Raw genomic sequence first — 20819 nt, 5'->3', positions numbered from 1 at the left:
GAGGAAGTTAGAAATGTTGTGCGACATCTTCATAATGGAAAGGCCCACGGCCCGGATGGTTATTCGGGGGAATTTTATAAGGTTTTTGACGAATCCATGTCTTCTGGGTCGCTTTCTAAAGAAGCATCGCTAGCTTACATATAGGTGCTTCCCAAGCCCAGCAAGGATCTCAGAGACCCGGGCTCTTACCACCAGATTTCTTTAATAAATCATGATGTAAAAATTATTTCTAAAATCCTCCTTTGTCACATATCTGGGCATCAAGGTAGGAAGAACGCCTGATAAACTGTACTCTCTAAATTATCCACCCCTGTTTGCTAAAATCCATACAGAATTACAGAGATGGGGTACCCTTCCTCTCATTTTTATGGGCAGATAAAAATGATTAGCTTCTCATGTCTGCTATACCCCTTACAGACCTTACCTCTCTTGTTACACCATAACGATGTTAGGTGATTTAACTCAGGGTTTGTGAAATTTATTTGGGCGGGTAAAAAATTGCGTATAGCGCTTCAGAAGCTGATGTTGAGTAAACAGGATGGGGGACTTATTTTTCCAAATTTTCGAGGCTACAACCTAGCATGTTTGTTTAGATTCACGGTGGACTGGACGGTGGACAGCTCCTCCTTTCATGCCAACTATGGGATCGAAACGGACTTGGCGTCCCCATGGAATCTGTCAGCCCTTCTCCATACGACCTATTCCAAATTACCACCTCTGGTGAAATATTCGGTTCTTTTACACCATAGTGACATGAAGGAGGTCTGGAAGCTATTCCACCTTCCCTTTCTAGTTTCCAAGTATCACCCCTTATCTGGCCATCCGGAGGCCCCCCTTAGGACCCTTGGGGGGCCAGGGTGTCTCCCTTAGGATAAGTACATTGGGGTCTGAAAAGGGTCTGAGATCGGCTCAGGAATTCATAGATAGACCTACTAAAAGCTGTCTGTCTCCTTCATTTCTATTGACTAAATTTGAGCTCCCTACTTCCTATGTGCTCCCCCTGAACCAATTGTACTCTTTCTTTGCTAGTCGGCTGAGAAATCTCGATAAGGAATCCCCTGATCACGCCTTAGATTATCTGATTTGTGACAGACCAAGTAAAATCTCTATTTCATCCATATACCCGGTCATTCGGAAGGTGCTACTTAAATTAGACCCAGTCATCCTCTTTTCCTCCTGGTCCTCCTGGATACCGGATGTTGACATTTCTGAATGTATTCTTAGGGTTTGGGACATAATTCGCCATTGCATCGTTACTGAACGATGGCGTGAAACATACTTCAAGCTTGCACATAGGGCATGCTGTGGGTTCAATTTCCTACCGTCCCCCGACTTTCCTGAAAGGATTACGACCTGCCCGAAATGTTTCTACCCCCTTGAAAATTATACTACATAAAAAACAGTTTGAGCCATTTAAAGAAAATACTAAATATACTTTTATTAGTAATACATCAATACATAAAACATGGAGGACTTCCACCCAGATGGAGGACAGAACAGCAAGAAAACATGAGTGACTCCTCAGGTCAAGAATAGGAGCTAGTAGGACATAATATGCACAAACATTATAGAAGCAATAGCACAGCTAAAGTAAAATCATGTCCAAAAGGACTACAAAGCACAGCAAGCTCAAAGTCTAAGCATACTTAGTCTAAAAATGCTCCAAGATGGCCTGAGTGGACACCACCTCAACGCTGCGTTTCGGGATCGGATCCTTTGTCAAGGCAGGGAGTCTGGGAGTTCCCTAGTCCAGAGAGCCACTAATTCTTCTTTCCAGCCGGTCCCTGACTCACACCCCCTGATGTATATTTACAGGCTCCCTCTACTGCACCTATCTGCTACATACTGAGATCCCACATGTGCGTGCACAGAACTCAAGCAGATCTTCCTTTTCCGCCAGCTACATGCAGACAAGGGAGAGTATGAATATTCATTAGGTAAGATGAGGAAGAATAACAGTTAAGAAGAAGTACCAGTGCATCTTGGGGTTAGGAAACGCCTCAAGTGCACCAAGAGACTGATTTACATATTGAAATTTTTAGCGATATGTTGGGAATGGTGGCACCTCGAAAAATAAGGTAAACACTATTTTTATCAGTGTCACCAAAACTAACTGGCTGTACCAGTGGATTTGTGTGGGTTACGCTGCTGTCAGTTTTCCTTTAAGCAAAGGATCTTAAGCTCTATGTTTCAAATACAAGACTCAATATTTCAGACTTTCCCAAACTTAGTTTAATCCATTGGTCATCAACCTCTTAGCACTTTCTTTACCCTACTTTAAAATGTGCTCTGTTTCGGAGGAAGCAAAGCTATCTGTGGTGTCCCGGTACACAACATGGTTCTGTACAGTCCTAAAGTCCCCTCAGGTGGAGTCCCTCAGGTCCACAGGGCTCTCCCGCAGGGTCCCCCTAAGTCATTATATGGTGTTATATTCAATTCTATTGTATATTAAGCATGTACATTTGTTATAAGTATTGTACTGTGAATGTAAACTGTATATAAAGGTTGTTAGGATATTTACCCTGCATAGGACCTTCCTAAGGTCATGTGATATATCATGTGCTATGTGATCACATGATATCCAGAGTTCCATGGGCACAGATAACCACAGGCAACCAGCTACCAATGGGCTTTAGTCCAGCCCCCTGATATATAAGGGACTGTAGTCTCCCCACTAGGTCTCTTAGCTCCTGCAAGCAAAGCAAACACAAGTCCTGTACAAGTCAAGTCCAGCATATCTAGGCCGAAGCCTATAAACCTGCAGCCACATCTAATCTGTGAGTACAAGTCAAGTCTCTACTGTCCCTACCAAAGTCATAACAGTAGTTCTGTGGCTTGAATCATCATTATTACAACTACAAGTCCAAGCAAGACTGTGTCCCTGTCATCTCTGTGGAAGTTGGCTGTTTGTAAAGACTGTTTTCTGCCTTCTTCATCAGTAAAGTTCCAGTTGCATCAAAACCCTGCTTTGGACTCATTTACCATATGCCGTTTTTGGGCTGGTTGTCGTCGGTACCTAACACCAAACAACCACATCCTGGCGTCACGAACATCAGGGGTTAACAACATCTTGCCCCAGGGGTTAAGACCATCTGGCCCCTCTACCTACACCGCTACGCCCCGTGGTCCCGCTATAACACCACTGGCGCACCACATATGCTTAAATAGGTATTCTGGCTTTATACATCTTATCCCCTATCCAAAGGATCACGCCCCCTCCCATTGACATGTATGGAGGGGGCGTGGCCGTGACGTCACATCCCCGTCTTGAAGGCAGCGCCCAGCAGGACCCCTGCGATCATACATCTCATCCCCTATCATTTGGATAGGGGATACGATGTATAAAGCTAGAATACCCCTTTAACTCTCTGCTTGCCCTATATTTTGCCTGATCTCTTGACTTCAGGTTTATCATATCTGTACATGAGATGAGTTTCCCTCTACTGGTCTCATGGAATTTCCTAAACAGGTTCCATAAGCATTATTTTGGATAATACAGGTCTTCTTGTATCTGAAAATGTGTCCCAATGGTTTAGATCGAAGCTGAAAGAATGATGATGGCTCCTTAGCTATTATTTTAAGCCCACAAAATCCACTTTCTCCAAAAAAAGACTAAAAAACACTATGGGCACAATACCTATAGAGCAATAGCCTCCAACCTGAGGCTGTCAGGGAATTTTATTTTTAATAAAGTTGTTATAAGGAGTGCAAGGGGTGCAGATGCCCCCCAGGCCCTGGAGCTTGATAGGGGTGAAAATGTATTGCTGCCCAAATAAAGAGACTAATAAAAAATGTTAGTTAGAGGGTCCCTCTTTAGATTTAGCATTGGGACCAAGAAGTCTTATGTAACTACTCTGGCTTTTCACGTTAAAAATCTCATGTCTACACATAGGACAGCGCAATGGGATAATAATAATATTTAACGAGGGATAAAAGTCATTTTGTAGAGTTTGGGAAAATTTCCCAGTCCAGATATGTCCGGTGTGATGTCCAAGTCCTCCGGAGGAATGGGTGATTTCAAGGTAAAGTTTTGTATTATAGAGACTAGAATAATAAACAGCTCCATTCGGACCAGGCTTTCTCCCAAACAAATCCTTTTACCTGGAGCAAAATAAAGATGGACAGTATTAAGGAAACATCAAAGAGCTCAAAGTCGACATCCATCTTTTAACATCATGTTATTGCTAGGTCGGATATTCTAGGTCAGAGCTCAGTGTTTCCAAATTGATTGGACATCTTATCCTCTATGCTTTGGATAGGTGAAAAGATGTCTACAGGTGGAGTACCCCTTTAAATGAAGTTGCTTAGGCATATTGTTTAAGAATTTTTGGTGATATTTTATCTATTTTTTTATTGTACTATCTATATAATAAATTAACCCTGAAGTCTTGCAGTTTTCATTCTGGCCTAATAGTAAGCTGACACTTCCTGTTCCGTAAATATTTTTCAGCAGTGCCCTCCTTATAAACCCTTAAAGGATTACAGTGGAATGTAACAGGAGATAAATAAGATTCAAAATAACTGAAACTCACAGCTCAGCCTCTCCCTCCCCATATAATGACATCATACAAGTGAAAATGGTCCTTCTCCAGTCTATTGTGCCTATGTCCATGGGGCTTGCTGCAAAGCATATCTTTAAAAGCAAATGCTTTTAAAAGATTTTAAGGCAAGATGGCTATCCCATAATAATGGACTATAATGAAGAATACAAAGACTAGAATATAAAAGATAACAGTCAAAAAATAGAAACAGATTAGAAAAAGAACATTTCAGTATCTGGCTTTGAATTGATTAGTAAAAAAAAGTTGTCCCTACTGATCTCCACATTCTGATCAGGGAAATGCCTGCTTAGCCAATCACTGACCACAGTGGTGACAGCCTTAGTCAGGGATTGGCTGAGCAGGAATTTACTTGTGTCAAAACAGGGATTAGAAAGTAGAGATCGGAAGGGATCTAGACACTGTCAAACTGCAGTGGTGAGGAATCAATGAAGTGGGTACTGCATTATTTTTATTTTTTATATAGCCTACCCCTTTTTTTTTCTTTAAAGAGTACCTGTCATCAAACCATATTTTCTAAACTAGTTCAGATTATATTTCCTAACTACTCCCAACACCTTACATTTTGAGCTTTAAAAAGCTGTGTATCATACCTTTCCCCTTGCCCACATTGTGGGAGCTCCCGGCAGGAGAAAATGGGCGTTCCCCAGCAGGCATGATGTCACTGTTGCCTGCGTGAGCTGTGCCTCACCATGCCCCAAACACACTTCCTGAGTTTGGTCTCCTGCCAGGCCAGGCGGAGACCAAACTAACTATTGACTTGTGCAGGGAACATAACAGAGCCACCTAGTGGCCGTTTTTCCAATCACATTAAAAACATATAAAGGTTGAGAATTTTAACAGGAAGTAAATAGCCTAGTGTCTTATAATTACATAAGGAACAATATATAAAAATGTTAAATTTTGGTTACAGGTACTCTTTAATTCACCCTGCTGGACAAACCCTTTTAACAGATATTACATGCAGTAAGCTCCCTCTAGTGGGGGTTGCAGGGTCTTATCATTTTACACTTTGTCTCTGCAGTAGATTTGGAGCTGTGTGTCAAAAAAGCTGAATTGTGACCAATCAAAAGATATTTAAAGAATCAGAATAAAAGTCTGCTGAATGAGTATGTAAATTGGGATCAGATTATTTACGATAGGCAAAATCTTCACTTGCTCTAGTTCTAATAAATGAAATACTTGTTATTGACTAGAGGTGAAACCTACCTTAAAACTTCACCTGACAATGAGAGTTAAAGGGGTACTTTGGTGGGAAACAATTCCAGTACTTATCAGATGCTGTATGCTACAGAGGAAGTTCTTTTCTTTTTGAATTTCTTTTCTGTCTGACCACAGTGCTCTCTGCTGACACATTGCTCACTGCTGATGTCCATGTCAGAAACTGTCCAGAGCAGGAGAGGTTTGCTTTGGGGATTTGCTCCTGCTCTGGACAGTTCCAGACATGGACAGAGGTGTCAGCAGAGAGCACTGTGGCCAGACAGCAAATAAATTCAAACAGAAAAGAACTTCCTCTGTAGTATACAGCAGTTAATAAGTACTGTAAGTTTTTTTTTTCTTTAAATCATCTGATGCCGCAGAGTTAAACAGATGTGTATATTACTTCTATGAAAACATCTTAATCCTTCCAGTACTTATTGGCTGCTGAATACTACAGAGGAAATTCTTTTCTTTTTGGAACACAGTGCTCTCTGCTGACATATCTGTCCATTTTAAGAACTTTCTAGAGTAGGAGAAAATCCCCATAGCAAACATATGCTGCTCTGGACAGTTCCTAAAATGGACAGAGATGTCAGCAGAGAGCACTGTGCTCGTGATGTCAGCAGAGAGCACTGTGTTCCAAAAAGAAAATAATTTCCTCTGTAGTATTCAGCAGCTAATAAGTACAGGAAGGATTAAGATTTTTAAGATTAATAGAAGTAATTTACAAATCTGTTTAACCTTCTGGCACCAGTTGATTTAAAAAAATAAATAAATAAATAAATAAAAGGTTTTCACTGGAGTACCCCTTTAAGATTTTTAAATAGAAGTACTTTACAGATCTGATTAACTTTCTGGCACCAGTTGATTTTTAAAAAATTGCTATCCACCGGAGTACCCCTTTAAATAAAATAAACAGCAATTTGGAGTGGTTTGAAAGCTAAATCCCTTATTTCTATAACTGATAGGGCTGCAAATGTCTGGAAAGAGTTCACCTTATATAACCTGTTGCCAACATATTTAGGGTGAAATCTGTACACAGGTTCCCATTAATTTAGGCCTTAAATGGACACTGTCATATCCAAAAACTTTTGATATGTTTTACTGATAAAAATTAAAGACCTTTTGTAATATGATTGTTTACACTAACCAGTCCTGCAGCAGCATCAGACTTGTCCATGAGTCATAGACAAGTGATGGCTGATGGACAAGGATGCAGACACACCAATCACCTCACACCACCACCACAAGGGAGGGACACGACCCCTTCTTCTCCTGAGTGGATTTCTAACACTGTGAGCTAATAAGAAATATAGGTGTTAGAGGCATAAAAATTATTGGTCAGTATTAGGTACTTAGTAAAAAAAATTTTTTTGCAGGATCTGACAGGTACGCTTTAAGCTCATGTGGGGAGATTTATCAAAACCTGTGCAGAGGAAGAGTGGTGTAGTTGCCCATAGCAACCAATCAGATTGCTGCTTTCATTTTCCACAGGCCTCTTTAGAGGCCTGTGGAAAATGAAAGAAGCAATCTGATTGGTTGCTATGGGCAACTGCACCACTCTTCCTCTGCACAGGTTTTGATAAATCTCCCCCATGGACCTTCACTGACCACATCTGTTGACATGCCAGAAGATGTTTTTAAATTGGTCTCTTTATCTATAATAAAAAAAAAAAGATTTTTTCAGTTTTCGCCAATCTGCATTTATTTTTTGACGTGTCTGTATGAGGCCTTGTTTTATTCAGCAAAAAATTATCTTTTTTGACGCAGATTGGCAGTACATATACATTACAGTGAAATTTATATAAATTTTTGACTTTAGTACATTTCCTTGGTATCTGATCCGGTCACTGGGAAAGACAGTGATCTGACCAGATCAGGGAACCCTATAAACATCCTAAAGTCACAAAACATCTCACACATGCACCAGCCTTATTTAACCCCTTAAGGACACAGCCCCTTTTGACCTTGAGGACGCAGCCAATTTTATTTTTGCATTTTAGTTTTTTCCCCCTCATCTTCTAAAATCCATTCTCTTGTATATTTCCATTCACAGACCCATATGAGGGCTTGTTTTTTGCACAACCAGTTGTACTTTGTATTGACGTCACTCATTTTACCCAAAAATGTATGGTAAACCCCAAAATAATTTTCATGTAAGGAAATTTAAACGAAAATCATAATTTTGCAAATTTGGGAGTTTTTCATTTCCATTTTCTTTATTCTCTGGGATAATACGATTAAAAAGATACCCATGGTTATCTATTATTGATTATCTATTAATGGTTATCTATTAATGATACCCATGGTTATCTATTATTGATTATCTATTAATGGTTATCTATTAATGATACCCATGGTTATCTACATTTCTATTATTGTACTGCTTTTAAAAAATCCCAAACTTTTTTTTAAAATTTGCCCTAATTTGACCACCTCTAACTTTCTTATTTCTCCGTATTCAGAGATGTGTGAGGGCAAATTTTTTGCGCCATGATCTGTCGTTTTTTTATTACCACTTTGCGTATATGTGACTTTTTGATTGCTTTTTATTATTTTTTTTTGCAGTTTGATGTGACAAAAAAGTGGAAATTTTACCTTTACGCCATTCGCCATAGGGGATCATTAACATAATATTTTTTATAGTTCGAACATTTACGCACGCGATGATACCAAATGTGTTTATTATTTATCCTTTTTTTAAAGCTTTTTTTTAAAGCTTTTTTTTATTAATATGGGGAAAAGGGGTGATTTAAAACTTTATTGGGGAGGGGCTTTTTTTTTCAAAATTCACTTTTTAAAAACTTTTTTTTACATTTATTTTAAACGTTTTAGTCCCCATAGGAGACTATTTATAGCAATTATTTGATTGCTTATACTGTTCAGTGCTATGCATAGGGCATAGCACTGATCAGTATTATCGGCGACCTTCTGCTTTTGTCTGCTGAAAGGCAGATCAGTGCAGAAGACCCAGGAGACAGACGGAGGCAGGTAAGGGGACCTCCGTCTGTCATCTTGGCTGATCTGACCCCCGCGGCAGTGCTGTGGGCGATCAGATCAGCCATTTTAAGTGCTGCACTGCCGCAGGTGCCGTGATCTGTATTGATCACGATATCTGAGGGGGTTAATGGCGAACATCAGCGCGATCGCTGATGTCTGCCATTACCGGCGGGTCCCCGGCTGCTGACAGCTGCTGGGACCCGCAGTAAATAAAGCGAGCGCAGCTCCTGCACTCGTGGCAGAGCTGCGCCGTAAATGTACGGCACTGTGCGCTAAGTAGCACTATGCAGTGCCATACATTTACGACACGTGTCCTTAAGGGGTTAAAGTAATCTGTTCTACAAACTTTAGATCTACATATACAATACCTGTAGCCAGAGGAATAAAGGCCTCATTCTTTTTAAATTGACCATTGTCATCCAGAAAATTCTTGGGGTTGAATTCATTTGGGTACAGGAAGCAGGTAGGGTCCTTCAGCACAGATGACAACATCGGATACACATTGGTGTTCTGGAATAAAAAACAATATATCTGAACCCCTTAACCTTTTAAGGACACATTTTTTCCTCCTCATCTTTCATGACGGATAACTTATTTTTCCACTTACAGACCAATATAAGGTTTTTTTTTTCCCCTTGACCAATTGTACTTTGTAATAAAACCTCTTATTTTACCAAAAAATATACGGCAAAACAAAAAAAATTGATAAGAAAACCACAATTTTGCAACTTTTGGGGCTTTGGCTTTTATGCAGTGTGCAATTTGGTAAAAAATGCCATGTTTTCTTTATTGTGTTAGGTTAATGTGATTATCCCCTTTATGACCCAGCAAAATTTATTTTTCCAATGACAAAGTTGGATTAGGGCTTATATTTTGTGGGACAAGTTGTACTCTTCATTGGCATACTTTATTTTATCATTTAATGTATAAAATATATGAAAGGCGAAATTGGAAAAATAAAATGGAATTGCACAATTTTGTGGGGAATAATTTTACTTGAGTTTATAATACAGTAGTAAAGATGACATGCTAATTCTATGGGTCAGTATAATTACAACAATACCAAACTTGGATATATATATATATATATATATATATATATATATATATATGGTAGCCCTTGGGGGGTGTTGGTAGTGGGGGTATTGTTTCGGTAAATGGGGGTTAATGTTAACCCTGTAGTTTGTGATGCCAGGCTGAGGGCTAGTATGCTGAGATGATTCTCCGGCCTATCTCCGCCCTTCCCAGTAACGATAGGTGCATAAGAATAAAGACTGAAGGTCCAGAAGGTAGCTGAATCTGAACTTGTATAAACTTTACTTAACGGCTTGCGGTACATCCACAGAGTAGTAACAGTCTCAATAAAACAGTCTCCATATACCTCAATGACTTACAGATGTTGCGGACCTTGACTTTAGACAATAGTCTCTGAATTCAGGGTATATTGCAAAGATCCGTCCGGATTTAGGGGATAGATGAGGTCCGGTGGTCTTGCAGAGTGTTTAGGGATTGATACACTCACAATTTGGAATAGAACAGCCGTTGCCGCAAGGCTAAGGCCTAGACTCACTGATGACAGCAGCACAGATCCTTTCTCGTCAACAGCCAGGAACCAAGAGAGAGATTAAATGGCCGCCGCGCCCTTATATGGGCGGGGCGGGGCCGTTTTGATTGGTCCAGCCATCTGTCACTCACCGTCACAAAGGAAATGAGGGCATTACGTCACAAGGACCTCCAAAGGTCCTCAAGTAGAAATACCATAGAGTTCCCCTGATCACGTGATCCGCAGGTCCTGCTACGCTTCTCACAGGTAATTAACTATTTATATACATTTTATACAATTAAACTTCCACAAATAAGGAGCATATGATTAGAGCAATGACTATAGGGGTGAGAGGTGACTAGGGGTGGACTATACAAAAGGACCCCAACGTCCTAGGGACTCTGGCTATGGGGACCCATAAACAAATATATAGGATGGGATAGGATTCAGTACCGGGACACCACAAACCCCCTTACTTAAGATAAGTCGACCTCGACGCCTGTCCCCTAAGACAGAGGGACTAGGACAGGATGATCTATAACTTTGCTATACATCCTAAGTAACCATTAAACACATTTACATTCTCTGATACTCTTACTAGAATCTGGACTAGACAATAGAAATCTATCTAGACATTGGTGCTATCTAGACATGAATGCTATCTAGACATTAACAAAGCTATCTATCCTTTAGTTTCTAGCTTCTTAGACATTTTCATTAAGCTTACTAAACATTCTAAGCTTACCAGACAATTAGGCAGCTAGCTATATAGTTGCTAGCTCCTAAGACACTTTTATTAGCTCTCTACACATTCTTGGAGGCTAAACTGAACATTAATATAACTCTCTATACATGAGGCTATCTAGACATTAGTTCAGCTGTATATACCTTTAGCGTCAAGCTGACTAGACAATTTTATTATCTGACACATTTTATTTCTTTGCCAACAATAAGTTGGTGACAGTAAGGGTGGCTGCTAGGGTCGATCAGCTACACGCTACTTACCCCTAGAGCACTTTCAAAACAACCTAACTAGGTTATTCCTAACTAGGAATTACGTGTTTAATTCTGTATTAGCAAGAGCACCTACTGGCCAGGTAGAGCATCTCACACATGCAATGAAAGAGAAGAAGAAGTGTACCTAACAGTGGCAGGAATTGGGTATCAATATGCTACAATTCCTAAGTGTTTTCTTAAGTGAGATATTTATTTTGATGTATGTACTAGAGAAACTTGAGGTAGTACATTTAAGTTAATAATCTAGGGTACTATGTGTGCAAGTACTATTTTAAGGGGAATCCTTCCTATTATTTTTATTGAGACAGGTGCTAGCGATGGGCGACAGCAATAATACTACCCACGGAGAAGCCGGGGTGTCACCTGTTGAGTTACCTACTAAACACCTTTAGCATTTTATACATTTATATGTACAAGGATTATTTATATTTGTAGTGTTGAGTGTACACGTGCAGTACGTCAATACTTTCTGTGTACAGCTCTACCTTACTTTTTATATACATAGACATTAGACCATTTTTATATGTACAAACCTTTACTTATTTTTTATGTACACAGACATGAGGATACATTCCTGTGTACAAGAATTATATACATATTTACTATACAGACTCACACAATTATCAACACTCCAACATGGTTCAGGCGCATTCACCTGATAAGTGCAACATTTAGCATAAAAGTTCTTATGAAGCTGCTGGTATATACATAAAATAGACGTGTAAGGATCAGCAGTCCACCTACACTAGGAGTCCATGGAAGGGGAAATATACAAGGTGGCATGTAAGGATCAGCAGTCCACCTACACTGAGTGTTCAATTAAAGAGAAAGGTAAACACGGCCTTGACCACAACTCAGCCGGGTACAGACCTTAACCTCTTAAGGACCCAGGGCGTATGGATACGCCCTCACACCCTGGGCCTTAAGGACCCAGGGCGTATCCATACGCCCGGGCGTTTTCAGGTCTCTAGGCCCCCCATGTCGGCGATCGCCGCAAATCGCAAGGGAAATCGCCCTTGCGATCTGCGGCGATACCGGGCTGATCGGGTCTCTGGGACCCGACCGCCCGGTAATTTCGCATGATCCCGGCTGTCACAGACAGCCAGGACCATGGTAACGTATAGGAGCGAGGTGGCAAGCCTGCCACCTCCTCCTATACCCTGCGATCTGTCGATTAGTTAACCGACCAATCGCAGGAGGGGGGGCGGTTACTTCCTCCCGTCCTGCCCAGCCCCTGAAAGTCCGGAGAGGACGGGAGGAAGACCGGAGGACGCGGCGGGGGACGGGGGAGTGCTGGGGACCGGCCCCGGTACTTACCTCGTCCCTGAAGACCCGGATCCTGGCGGCGGAGACGGCGGCGGCGGCGACAGGTGAGTAGATCTTTAGCCGCGGTCGGGCCCTTTACAGCAATGCACGTCGCCGTAAAGCAACATGCATTGCTGTAATGGGACCCTGTAAACTACAACTCCCAGCATGCCCAGACAGCCCTTGGCGTCTGGGCATGCTGGGAGTTGCAGTTTTGCAACATCTGGAGGTCCACAGTTTGGAGACCACTGTGCCCTTCCAGATGTTGCAAAACTACACATTCTCAGCATGCCCTTACTGTCCAGGCATGCTGGGAGTTGTAGTTCTGTAACATCTGGCCCTTCAGATGTTGCAGAACTACAACTCCCAGCATGCCTGGACAGTTTTGGCATACTGGGAGTTGTAGTTTTGCAACATCTGGAAGGGCACAGATTGGGAACCACTGTATTAGTGGTCTGCAAACTGTAGTCCCCCAGATGTTGCAAAACTACAACTCCAAGCATGCTGGGAGTTGTAGTTCGGCAACATCTGGCTCTAAAGATGTTGCCAACTACTACTCCTAGCATGCTTGAGAATGCTGAGAGTTGTGGTTTTGCAACAACTGGAGGCACACTGGTTGGGGCACACTGGTTTCCTAACTCAGTGTTTCCCAACCCGTGTGCCTCCAGCTGTTGCAAAACTATAACTACCAGCATGCACTGATAGACTGTGCATGCTGGGAGTTGTAGTTTTGCAACAGCTGGAGGTCCCCCCCCTGTGAATGTACAGGATACATTCACATGGGCAGGGGGCTTACAGTGAGCATCAGGCTGCAAGTTTGCGATGCAGCAAATTTTGCGCGGCAGCTCAAACTCGCTGTAACCCCCCGCCCATGTGACTGTACCCTAAAAACACTACACTACACTAACACAAAATAAAATAAAAAGTAAAAAACACTACATATACACATACCCCTACACAGCCCCCCTCCCCAATAAAAATTAAAAACGTCTGGTACGCCACTGTTTCCAAAATGGAGCCTCCAGCTGTTGCAAAACAACAACTCCCAGTATTGCTGGACAGCCGTTGACTGTCCAAGCATGCTGGGAGTTTTGCAACAGCTGGAGGCACCCTGTTTGGGAATCACTGGCGTAGAATACCCCTATGTCCACCCCTATGCAAATCCCTAATTTAGGCCTCAAATGCGCATGGCGCTCTCACTTTGAAGCCCTGTCGTATTTCAAGGCAACAGTTTAGGGTCACATATGGGGAATCTCCGTACTCGGGAGAAATTGCCTAACAAATTTTGGGGGGCTTTTTCTCCTTTCACCCCTTATGAAAATGTGAAGTTGGGGTCTACACCAGCATGTTAGTGTAAAAAAATAATTTTTTTACACTAACATGCTGGTGTTGCCCTATACTTTTCATTTTGACAAGAGGTAAAAGGGAAAAAAGCCCCCCAAAATTTGTAATGCAATTTCTCCCGAGTACGGAGATACCCCATATGTAGGCGTAAAGTGCTCTGGGGGCGCACAACAAGGCCCAGAAGGGAGAGTGCACCATGTACATTTGAGGTGATTTGCACAGGGGTGGCTGATTGTTACAGCGGTTTTGACAAACGCAAAAAAAAAAAAAACACATGTGACCCCATTTTGGAAACTACACCCCTCACAGAATGTAATGAGGGGTGCAGTGAGAATTTACCCCCCACTGGTGTCTGACAGATCTTTGGAACAGTGGGCTGTGCAAATTAAAAATGTTGTACAGACCACTGTTCCAAAGTTCTGACAGACACCAGTGGGGGGTAAATGCTCACTGTACCCCTTGTTACGTTCCTCAAGGGGTCTAGTTTCCAAAATGGTATGCCATGTGGGGGTTATTTTGCTGTCCTGGCACCATAGGGGCTTCCTAAATGCGACATCCCCCCGAGCAAAATTTGCTCTCAAAAAGCCAAATATGACTCCTTCTCTTCTGAGCATTGTAGTTCGCTCGTAGTGCACTTCAGGTCAACTTATGGGGTACCTCCATACTCAGAAGAGATGGGGTTTCAAATTTTGGGGGGTATTTTTTGCTATTAACCCTTGCAAAAATGTGAAATTTGGGGGGGAAACACCCATTTCAATGAAATGTTTTTTGTTTTTTTTTTACGTATGCAAAAGTCGTGAAACCCGTGTGGGGTATTAAGGCTCACTTAATTCTTTGTTACGTTCCTCAAGGGGTCTAGTTTCCAAAATGGTATGCCATGTGGGTATTTTTTGCTGTCCTGGCACCATAGGGGCTTCCTATATGGGACATGCCCCCGAGCAAAATTTGCTCTCAAAAAGCAAAATATGACTCCTTCTCTTCTGAGCATTGTAGTTCGCCTATAGTGCACTTCAGGTCAACTTATGGGGTACCTTCTTACTCAGAAGAGATGGGGTTACAAATTTTGGGGGGTATTTTCTGCTATTAACCCTTTCAAAAATGTGAAATTTGGGGGGAAACACACATTTTAGTGAAATTTTATTTTATTTTTTTACATATGCAAAAGTCGTGAAACACATGTGGGGTATGAAGGCTCACTTAATTCCTTGTTACGTTCCTCAAGGGGTCTTGTTTCCAAAATGGTATGGCATGTGTTTTTTTTTTGCTGTTCTGGCACCATAGGGGCTTCCTAAATGCAACATGCCCCCCAAAAACCATTCCAGAAAAACGTACTCTCCAAAATCCCCTTGTCGCTCCTTCGCTTCTGAGCCCTCTACTGCGCCCACCGTACACTTTACATAGACATATGACGTATGTGCTTACTCGAGAGAAATTGGGCTACAAATATAAGTATACATTTTCTCCTTTTACCCCTCGTAAAAATTCAAAAATTGGGTCTACAAGAACATGCGAGTGTAAAAAATGAAGATTGTGAATTTTCTCCTTCAATTTCCTGCTATTCCTGTGCAACCCCTAAAGGGTTAAAAGGCTGACCGAATATCATTTTGTATACTTTGGGGGGGTGCAGTTTTTATAATTGGTTCATTTGTGGGGTATTTCTATGATGAAGACCCTTCAAATCCACTTCAAACCTGAACTGGTCCCTGAAAAATAGTGAGTTTGGAAATTTTGTGAAAAATTGGAAAATTGCTGCTGAACTTTGAAGCCCTCTGGTGTCTTCCAAAAATAAAAACACGTACATTTTATGATGCAAACATAAAGTAGACATATTGTATACGTGAAAAAAAAATTAAAATATTTTGAATATCCATTTTCCTTACAAACAGATTTTTCCTAAAATTTTCACATTTTTCACCAAGAAAGGATGCAAGTTACAAATTTTTTTTACCACTAAGTTAAAGTAGAATATGTCACGAAAAAACAATCTCGGAATCAGAATGATAACTAAAAGCATTCCAGAGTTATTAATGTTTAAAGTGACAGTGGTCAGATGTTCAAAAAATGGCCGGGTCCTAAGGTGTAAAATGGCTGGGTCCTTAAGAGGTTAATGAATCTCCTACAGGCTAGGAGTCTCTTGACTTAATAGTCAGGCACAAGCTTAGTGGTTACGTTGCTGAACTTTGAACTGGAACAATCTTAGCATAGTCCTGCTAGGCACAATTCTTGAACTTGGTTGCTGTAAAACAAAATGGTTAACACAAGAAATAATCTGACATTACTTTAGAGTCCCTTTAGAGAATGTTCTTCTTCACTCTTCTAGTGCCTCTCTGGGTTCCTCTGTATCTGCCAATATCAGGGGCAAGATTAGAATTAACATAGCTTTGCCACACCACATTGGTGAGGATGGAGTGGTAAAAGGCAGCTTGAGAAGGGGTTATAGGCTTACTAGCCGGGATCAAAGTGGGGCAATAGGGCTTGAGTACCATCTCCAAACCAGGATGGACCCATGACTCTTTCGTTGGTACCCTGGAACCAGGCAAACTCTCCATGTCAGAAGAGGGCCTTGGTACATACGTTGGTACCTGTGCAGGAGGCAAACTCTCATTGCTCCGAGAGGGCCCAGGCACAGTCTTTGGTGCCCGCAAGTTGGGCTTACTTTCCTGAACTTGAGCAGGACTTGACTCTCGACGATCTGTAGAAAATGAAGAACTTGGCTCTTTGCTGTACATAGAAGATGATGAACTTGACTCTTTGCTGTACATAGAAGATGATGAACTTGACTCTTGAAGCTCCTCCCCCTTGGGTACGCTGGTGGAGGCTTTAGGAGCAGACCTTTTCGGCCTCAAGTTGAAGGGATCGCACTCCCAATCCGTTGACGGGAAATATTTGAAAGGAAGCTGTGTTGGGGCTGTTGGTCTGGTGACCGCTGCAGCCCATTCTCCACGAAGGCTCTGGACGGGGGTGTACTCCACAATTTCACCCACCTCCAAGGTGTAGAATTTCTTTATTTTTTTTTCAAAGTAAAATTTTATTGAAGTTTTTCCAATAATACAGGGAATAAACAGTACATTAAATGTCGGCACTGGCGAGGCAAGTAAGCCAACAAGACACAAATATGCAAGGCATCCTAGTCAATCAACAAAGATTAGACATTACAGCATACAGAGCCTTACATCATATGAGAATTCTAAAGGGCAAGGTCGGTAATTGTCCAACTGGGCTTGTAGCTATACAACAATTCGACAACAAAAATGAAAATTCAGATACAATTACTAGCAGTAAGGTGGTGATCCAGGGAAGACATAAAGGGCACAAAAGGAATGACAACATACTGTATGGTGAAAGGAAAGAGAGAGGGAATGAGATGAGAGAGAGAGAGAGAAAAAGTTCGAGATGGGAGGGGGTAGAGGGGAGAAGAGAAGAGGGAAATTGCAGTAATCGTAGTATGCGACCATATAAAGCCTTACCTGATCGAACGGGACCACTCCACCTGTCCATATAGCGAGTCCTAATCGTTGGTGAGCTAATGTGGGGATGAGTGTGGGGGGGGGGGGTTAAGCGTGCGTACTGACAGATCTACATTGTCACTAGTGAACTGCTGAGCGGCTACGTAAGATAGCCATGGAGACCAGATAGCATAGTACTTTTCTATTTGCCTAGCAGAATCTGCTTGGAGCTCCTCCATCCTGCAAGTATAGGTAACTTCCTTCAGCCTGGAAGAATAGGTTGTGGGATGTGGGGATTTCCAAAGGCGAGGAATCACGGCTCTAGCTGAGATAAGTAAATGGTGAGCTAGAGCGACTGACGCTCGGGGGAATGTGCGAGGAAATATGGAGAGGAGGATAGGTTGCGGGTCTGAGTCTATGGAAAGGGATGTCAGCCTATTTATAGTGGATAATACTTGTGTCCAGAACGTATTCAACGTCGGACATGTCACCCAAATATGAGACATAGTCCCCTTCTAACGTCCGCACCGCCAACATGTGTCGGAAACCTGTGGATACATACGTGTCAAGAGCGACGGCACCCTGTACCATCTTGTGAGGATTTTATAATTAGTTTCCTGTGCCTTGCATGAGACACTAGATTTATGACAATAGAGCAGGGCTCGAGACCAGTCCTCATCGGGAATAGCACGCTGCAATTCCCTTTCCCATGCTGCTCGATACGGCAGGGGGGTATCAGAGTTTTCCTCTACAAGCAGTGCATAGAGAGTTCCGACCACACGTGAGACAGGAGCGGAGGCCGAACAGAGGGTTTCGTGTGGGGTAATTTGTCTATGAAAGCGTAAGGCGGTCTTGTTAGCGTTATAGAAATGTAGAAGTTGATTATATTGGAACCTGTGTAAAGCAGAAGGGAGTTTGTCGCCCAAAATTTCTGAAAGAGGCTTCAGGCCAGTGGTCTGCAGCAATGAAGCTAGTTGAGTATAGTCCGACTTTTTAAGTGTCAAGAAGGTAGTGGATGTTAGTGCTGGTGGGAAGGACACGTTGCCAAACAGGGGCATTAGTGGACAATCAGGGGAATAGTGGGGTGTATGTTTTAAGTAGGTCTGGTGTGCCCGTAGTATCGAAAACGTTACGGCGGGAGATGATTGAATGGGCGCAAGAAAGCAGGCGGGTTTCTAGTCCACAGAGTCAACCTAATGTCCACGCTACTGACCATGTATTCAAAAGCTACCCACTTTTTAGTGGATTGACCGTGAAAACAGTCAAGTATTCTGGTCAGTATTACTACTGGCAAGCATCGAAGGGCCTAGCCCTATTTGTCTCAATGTTGATTCCAGGAACTCCCAATCCACTCGGTCAAAGGTCTTCTCCGCGTCTAGAGATAGCAAAAATAGGGGAGAATTTTGTAAGCATGCGTAATGCACTGTGGAGAATGCACGTAGAGTGTTATCTCTTGCCTCTCTTCCCCGGATGAAGCCCACCTGATCCGGGTGGATAAGGGAGCCCATGTGGGGGGCCAGTCTATTAGCTAGTAATTTTGCAAAAAGTTTTGTGTCAGTATTAAGGAGTGATATGGGGCCATAGTTACAACACTGCAAAGGGTCCTTTCCATCTTTTGGGATGACCGTTAAATAAGCATCAAGAAAGGCCTGCGGTATTGAGGAGGTGGTTGAGATGGTGTTGAACATCGTCAGGAGTGTGGAGGTCAGATCATCCCTGAGGGCCTTGTAGAACGTGACGGTATAGCCATCTGACCCGGGGCTTTTACCAGCAGGCAGGGCAGATATTGCAGAGTGAAGTTCCCCAGGGGTGAATGGAGCCTCCAAGTCTGAGATGGAATCAGTAGTCAGGGTGGGCAACGCCGTATCGTTTAAGTAGTCCTGTAAGGAGAGTTGGGAACTAGTATAGGAAGTGAGAGCGGTAGGTTTGGGAAGGTTATAAAGGTCTGAGTAATACTTCCTGAAAGTTTCTAGTATTTCTGGTGTGAGGTGGGTAGAAGTGCCCCTGGAGGAAACAAAGAGGGTCGAGTGTTTTGCCCTGAGAGCTCTCGCCAACATCTTCCCTGATTTATTGCTCCATTCATAGAATAGCTTACCCGTCAACTGTTTATAGTGGCGGTGTTTTTTATTGAGCAACTCTAACAGTTCACTCCTGACTCTGATAAGTTCTTGGTAGGTCGAGTCCTGTTGTTGTTGTTTGTGTTGTGTCTCTAGGGAGGTGTAGAATTTCTTATGGAGATATGGCCTTTGCACTGCTCGCCGGTTTACGAGGATGGTCTGCCCAGTGTGGCAGTCAAGAAGTGCCCCATAACCTCTGACCTTATCGAACTTGGCCACAGTTGCACTTCTTCTTTCTAATGGCTCCTCCCCTTCTGGGGGGTGATCCCATTTATGTATGTACAATGCCTTCATTTCTTTGGTATTTCCCTGATACCGCACTTTTTCTTCATAAGGCAAATGCACGTGCTTGGGGGCATAGAGTTCTTTGTGTCGGGCCTTTAGCTTTTCCATCAATTCGGCTAGCTCGGCTTCTTGACGGGCTCTTTCTTTTTCTGCAGTTGGGATTGGTGGGAGTGGCTTCCCAGGTAATGGTTGAAGTACTCTGTGCATGTACTCGATCAACTCCGGCTCATCTCCGAACACCCATTGCGGTAATTTTGGTGAGCACGGTCGTGCACTTGGCAAGCTTGATCGAGGAATGATCTCAGGGCTGGAGGAGGAAGAATAGGCCACCTCTGGCAGGGTACTCACAGCAGACTCCTCCGACGGGATCTCGGCCCACGAGCCACAGGTTCTGTGGTGAGGGGACAATCTCACCGGTGATGCACCTCCAGGTGTCCCTGCACTCTCCGCTGGAGCTGTCTCTGGCCAATCGTAATCATCATCAGGCAGTGGGGGAAGATGGCAGGCCCCCTCTTCATCTAATGACAACCGCTGCAGACGGTCAGCAAGTTCTTGAAAAAGTTGGGCTGCGACTGCCACAACTTTCCGTGTTTCCGGTGCCATTTTGCCAACTTCACCACGTGGAACGCTGCTCTTCGCAATGTCTGTACTCTCTGGCTCTCCGTGCAGACTGAAGGGATCGCTGTGCGTGGCGTCTTTTATAGTGGGCTTCTCCAAAATGGCGCTGGGCAGGAAGGACGCTATCGGTGCAGCCCCGACTTCCGGTCCCTCCAGAAATGACTCCGGTATCTCTGAGTTCCCTTTTGGCTGCGACACAGCAACTTGGTGGCCATGCCCAGGGGCGGGGCATGGCACAGCGCGGGCTTTCTTTGCGCGCTTTTCCGGAAGCAGTTCGGCTCCGCTTGTGCCGACCGGACCAAAGGATCGCAGCATGAACTCGTTGCGCAGTTTACACATCTTAGTTGTAACAGAATTTTCGCCTCCCCCCTTACTTTTCTCTTGG

At 42.9% G+C, this 20819-nt stretch overlaps 1 protein-coding gene across 2 annotated transcripts in view; it reads right to left on the bottom strand.

Annotated features, from left to right (window-relative positions):
• Positions 1-1423: 1423 nt before the first annotated feature.
• LOC130291489 (cytochrome P450 2G1-like) overlaps positions 1424-20819 on the bottom strand; it is a 72318-nt gene continuing 52922 nt past the window's right edge. For both annotated transcript variants that reach the window (XM_056540239.1, XM_056540238.1), the window contains 2 exons: positions 9128-9269; positions 1424-4101 (listed from right to left, as the gene is read on the bottom strand). In XM_056540239.1, coding sequence (XP_056396214.1) covers positions 3920-4101; positions 9128-9269 — 324 coding nt within the window. In that variant the 3' untranslated portion in view covers positions 1424-3919. The remainder of the gene's footprint in view (positions 4102-9127; positions 9270-20819) is intronic.

The sequence above is a fragment of the Hyla sarda genome, chromosome 9 (genome assembly GCF_029499605.1).
Source record: "Hyla sarda isolate aHylSar1 chromosome 9, aHylSar1.hap1, whole genome shotgun sequence".
NCBI lineage: Eukaryota > Metazoa > Chordata > Amphibia > Anura > Hylidae > Hyla > Hyla sarda.
This window is presented reverse-complemented; position numbering and strand designations above follow the sequence as displayed.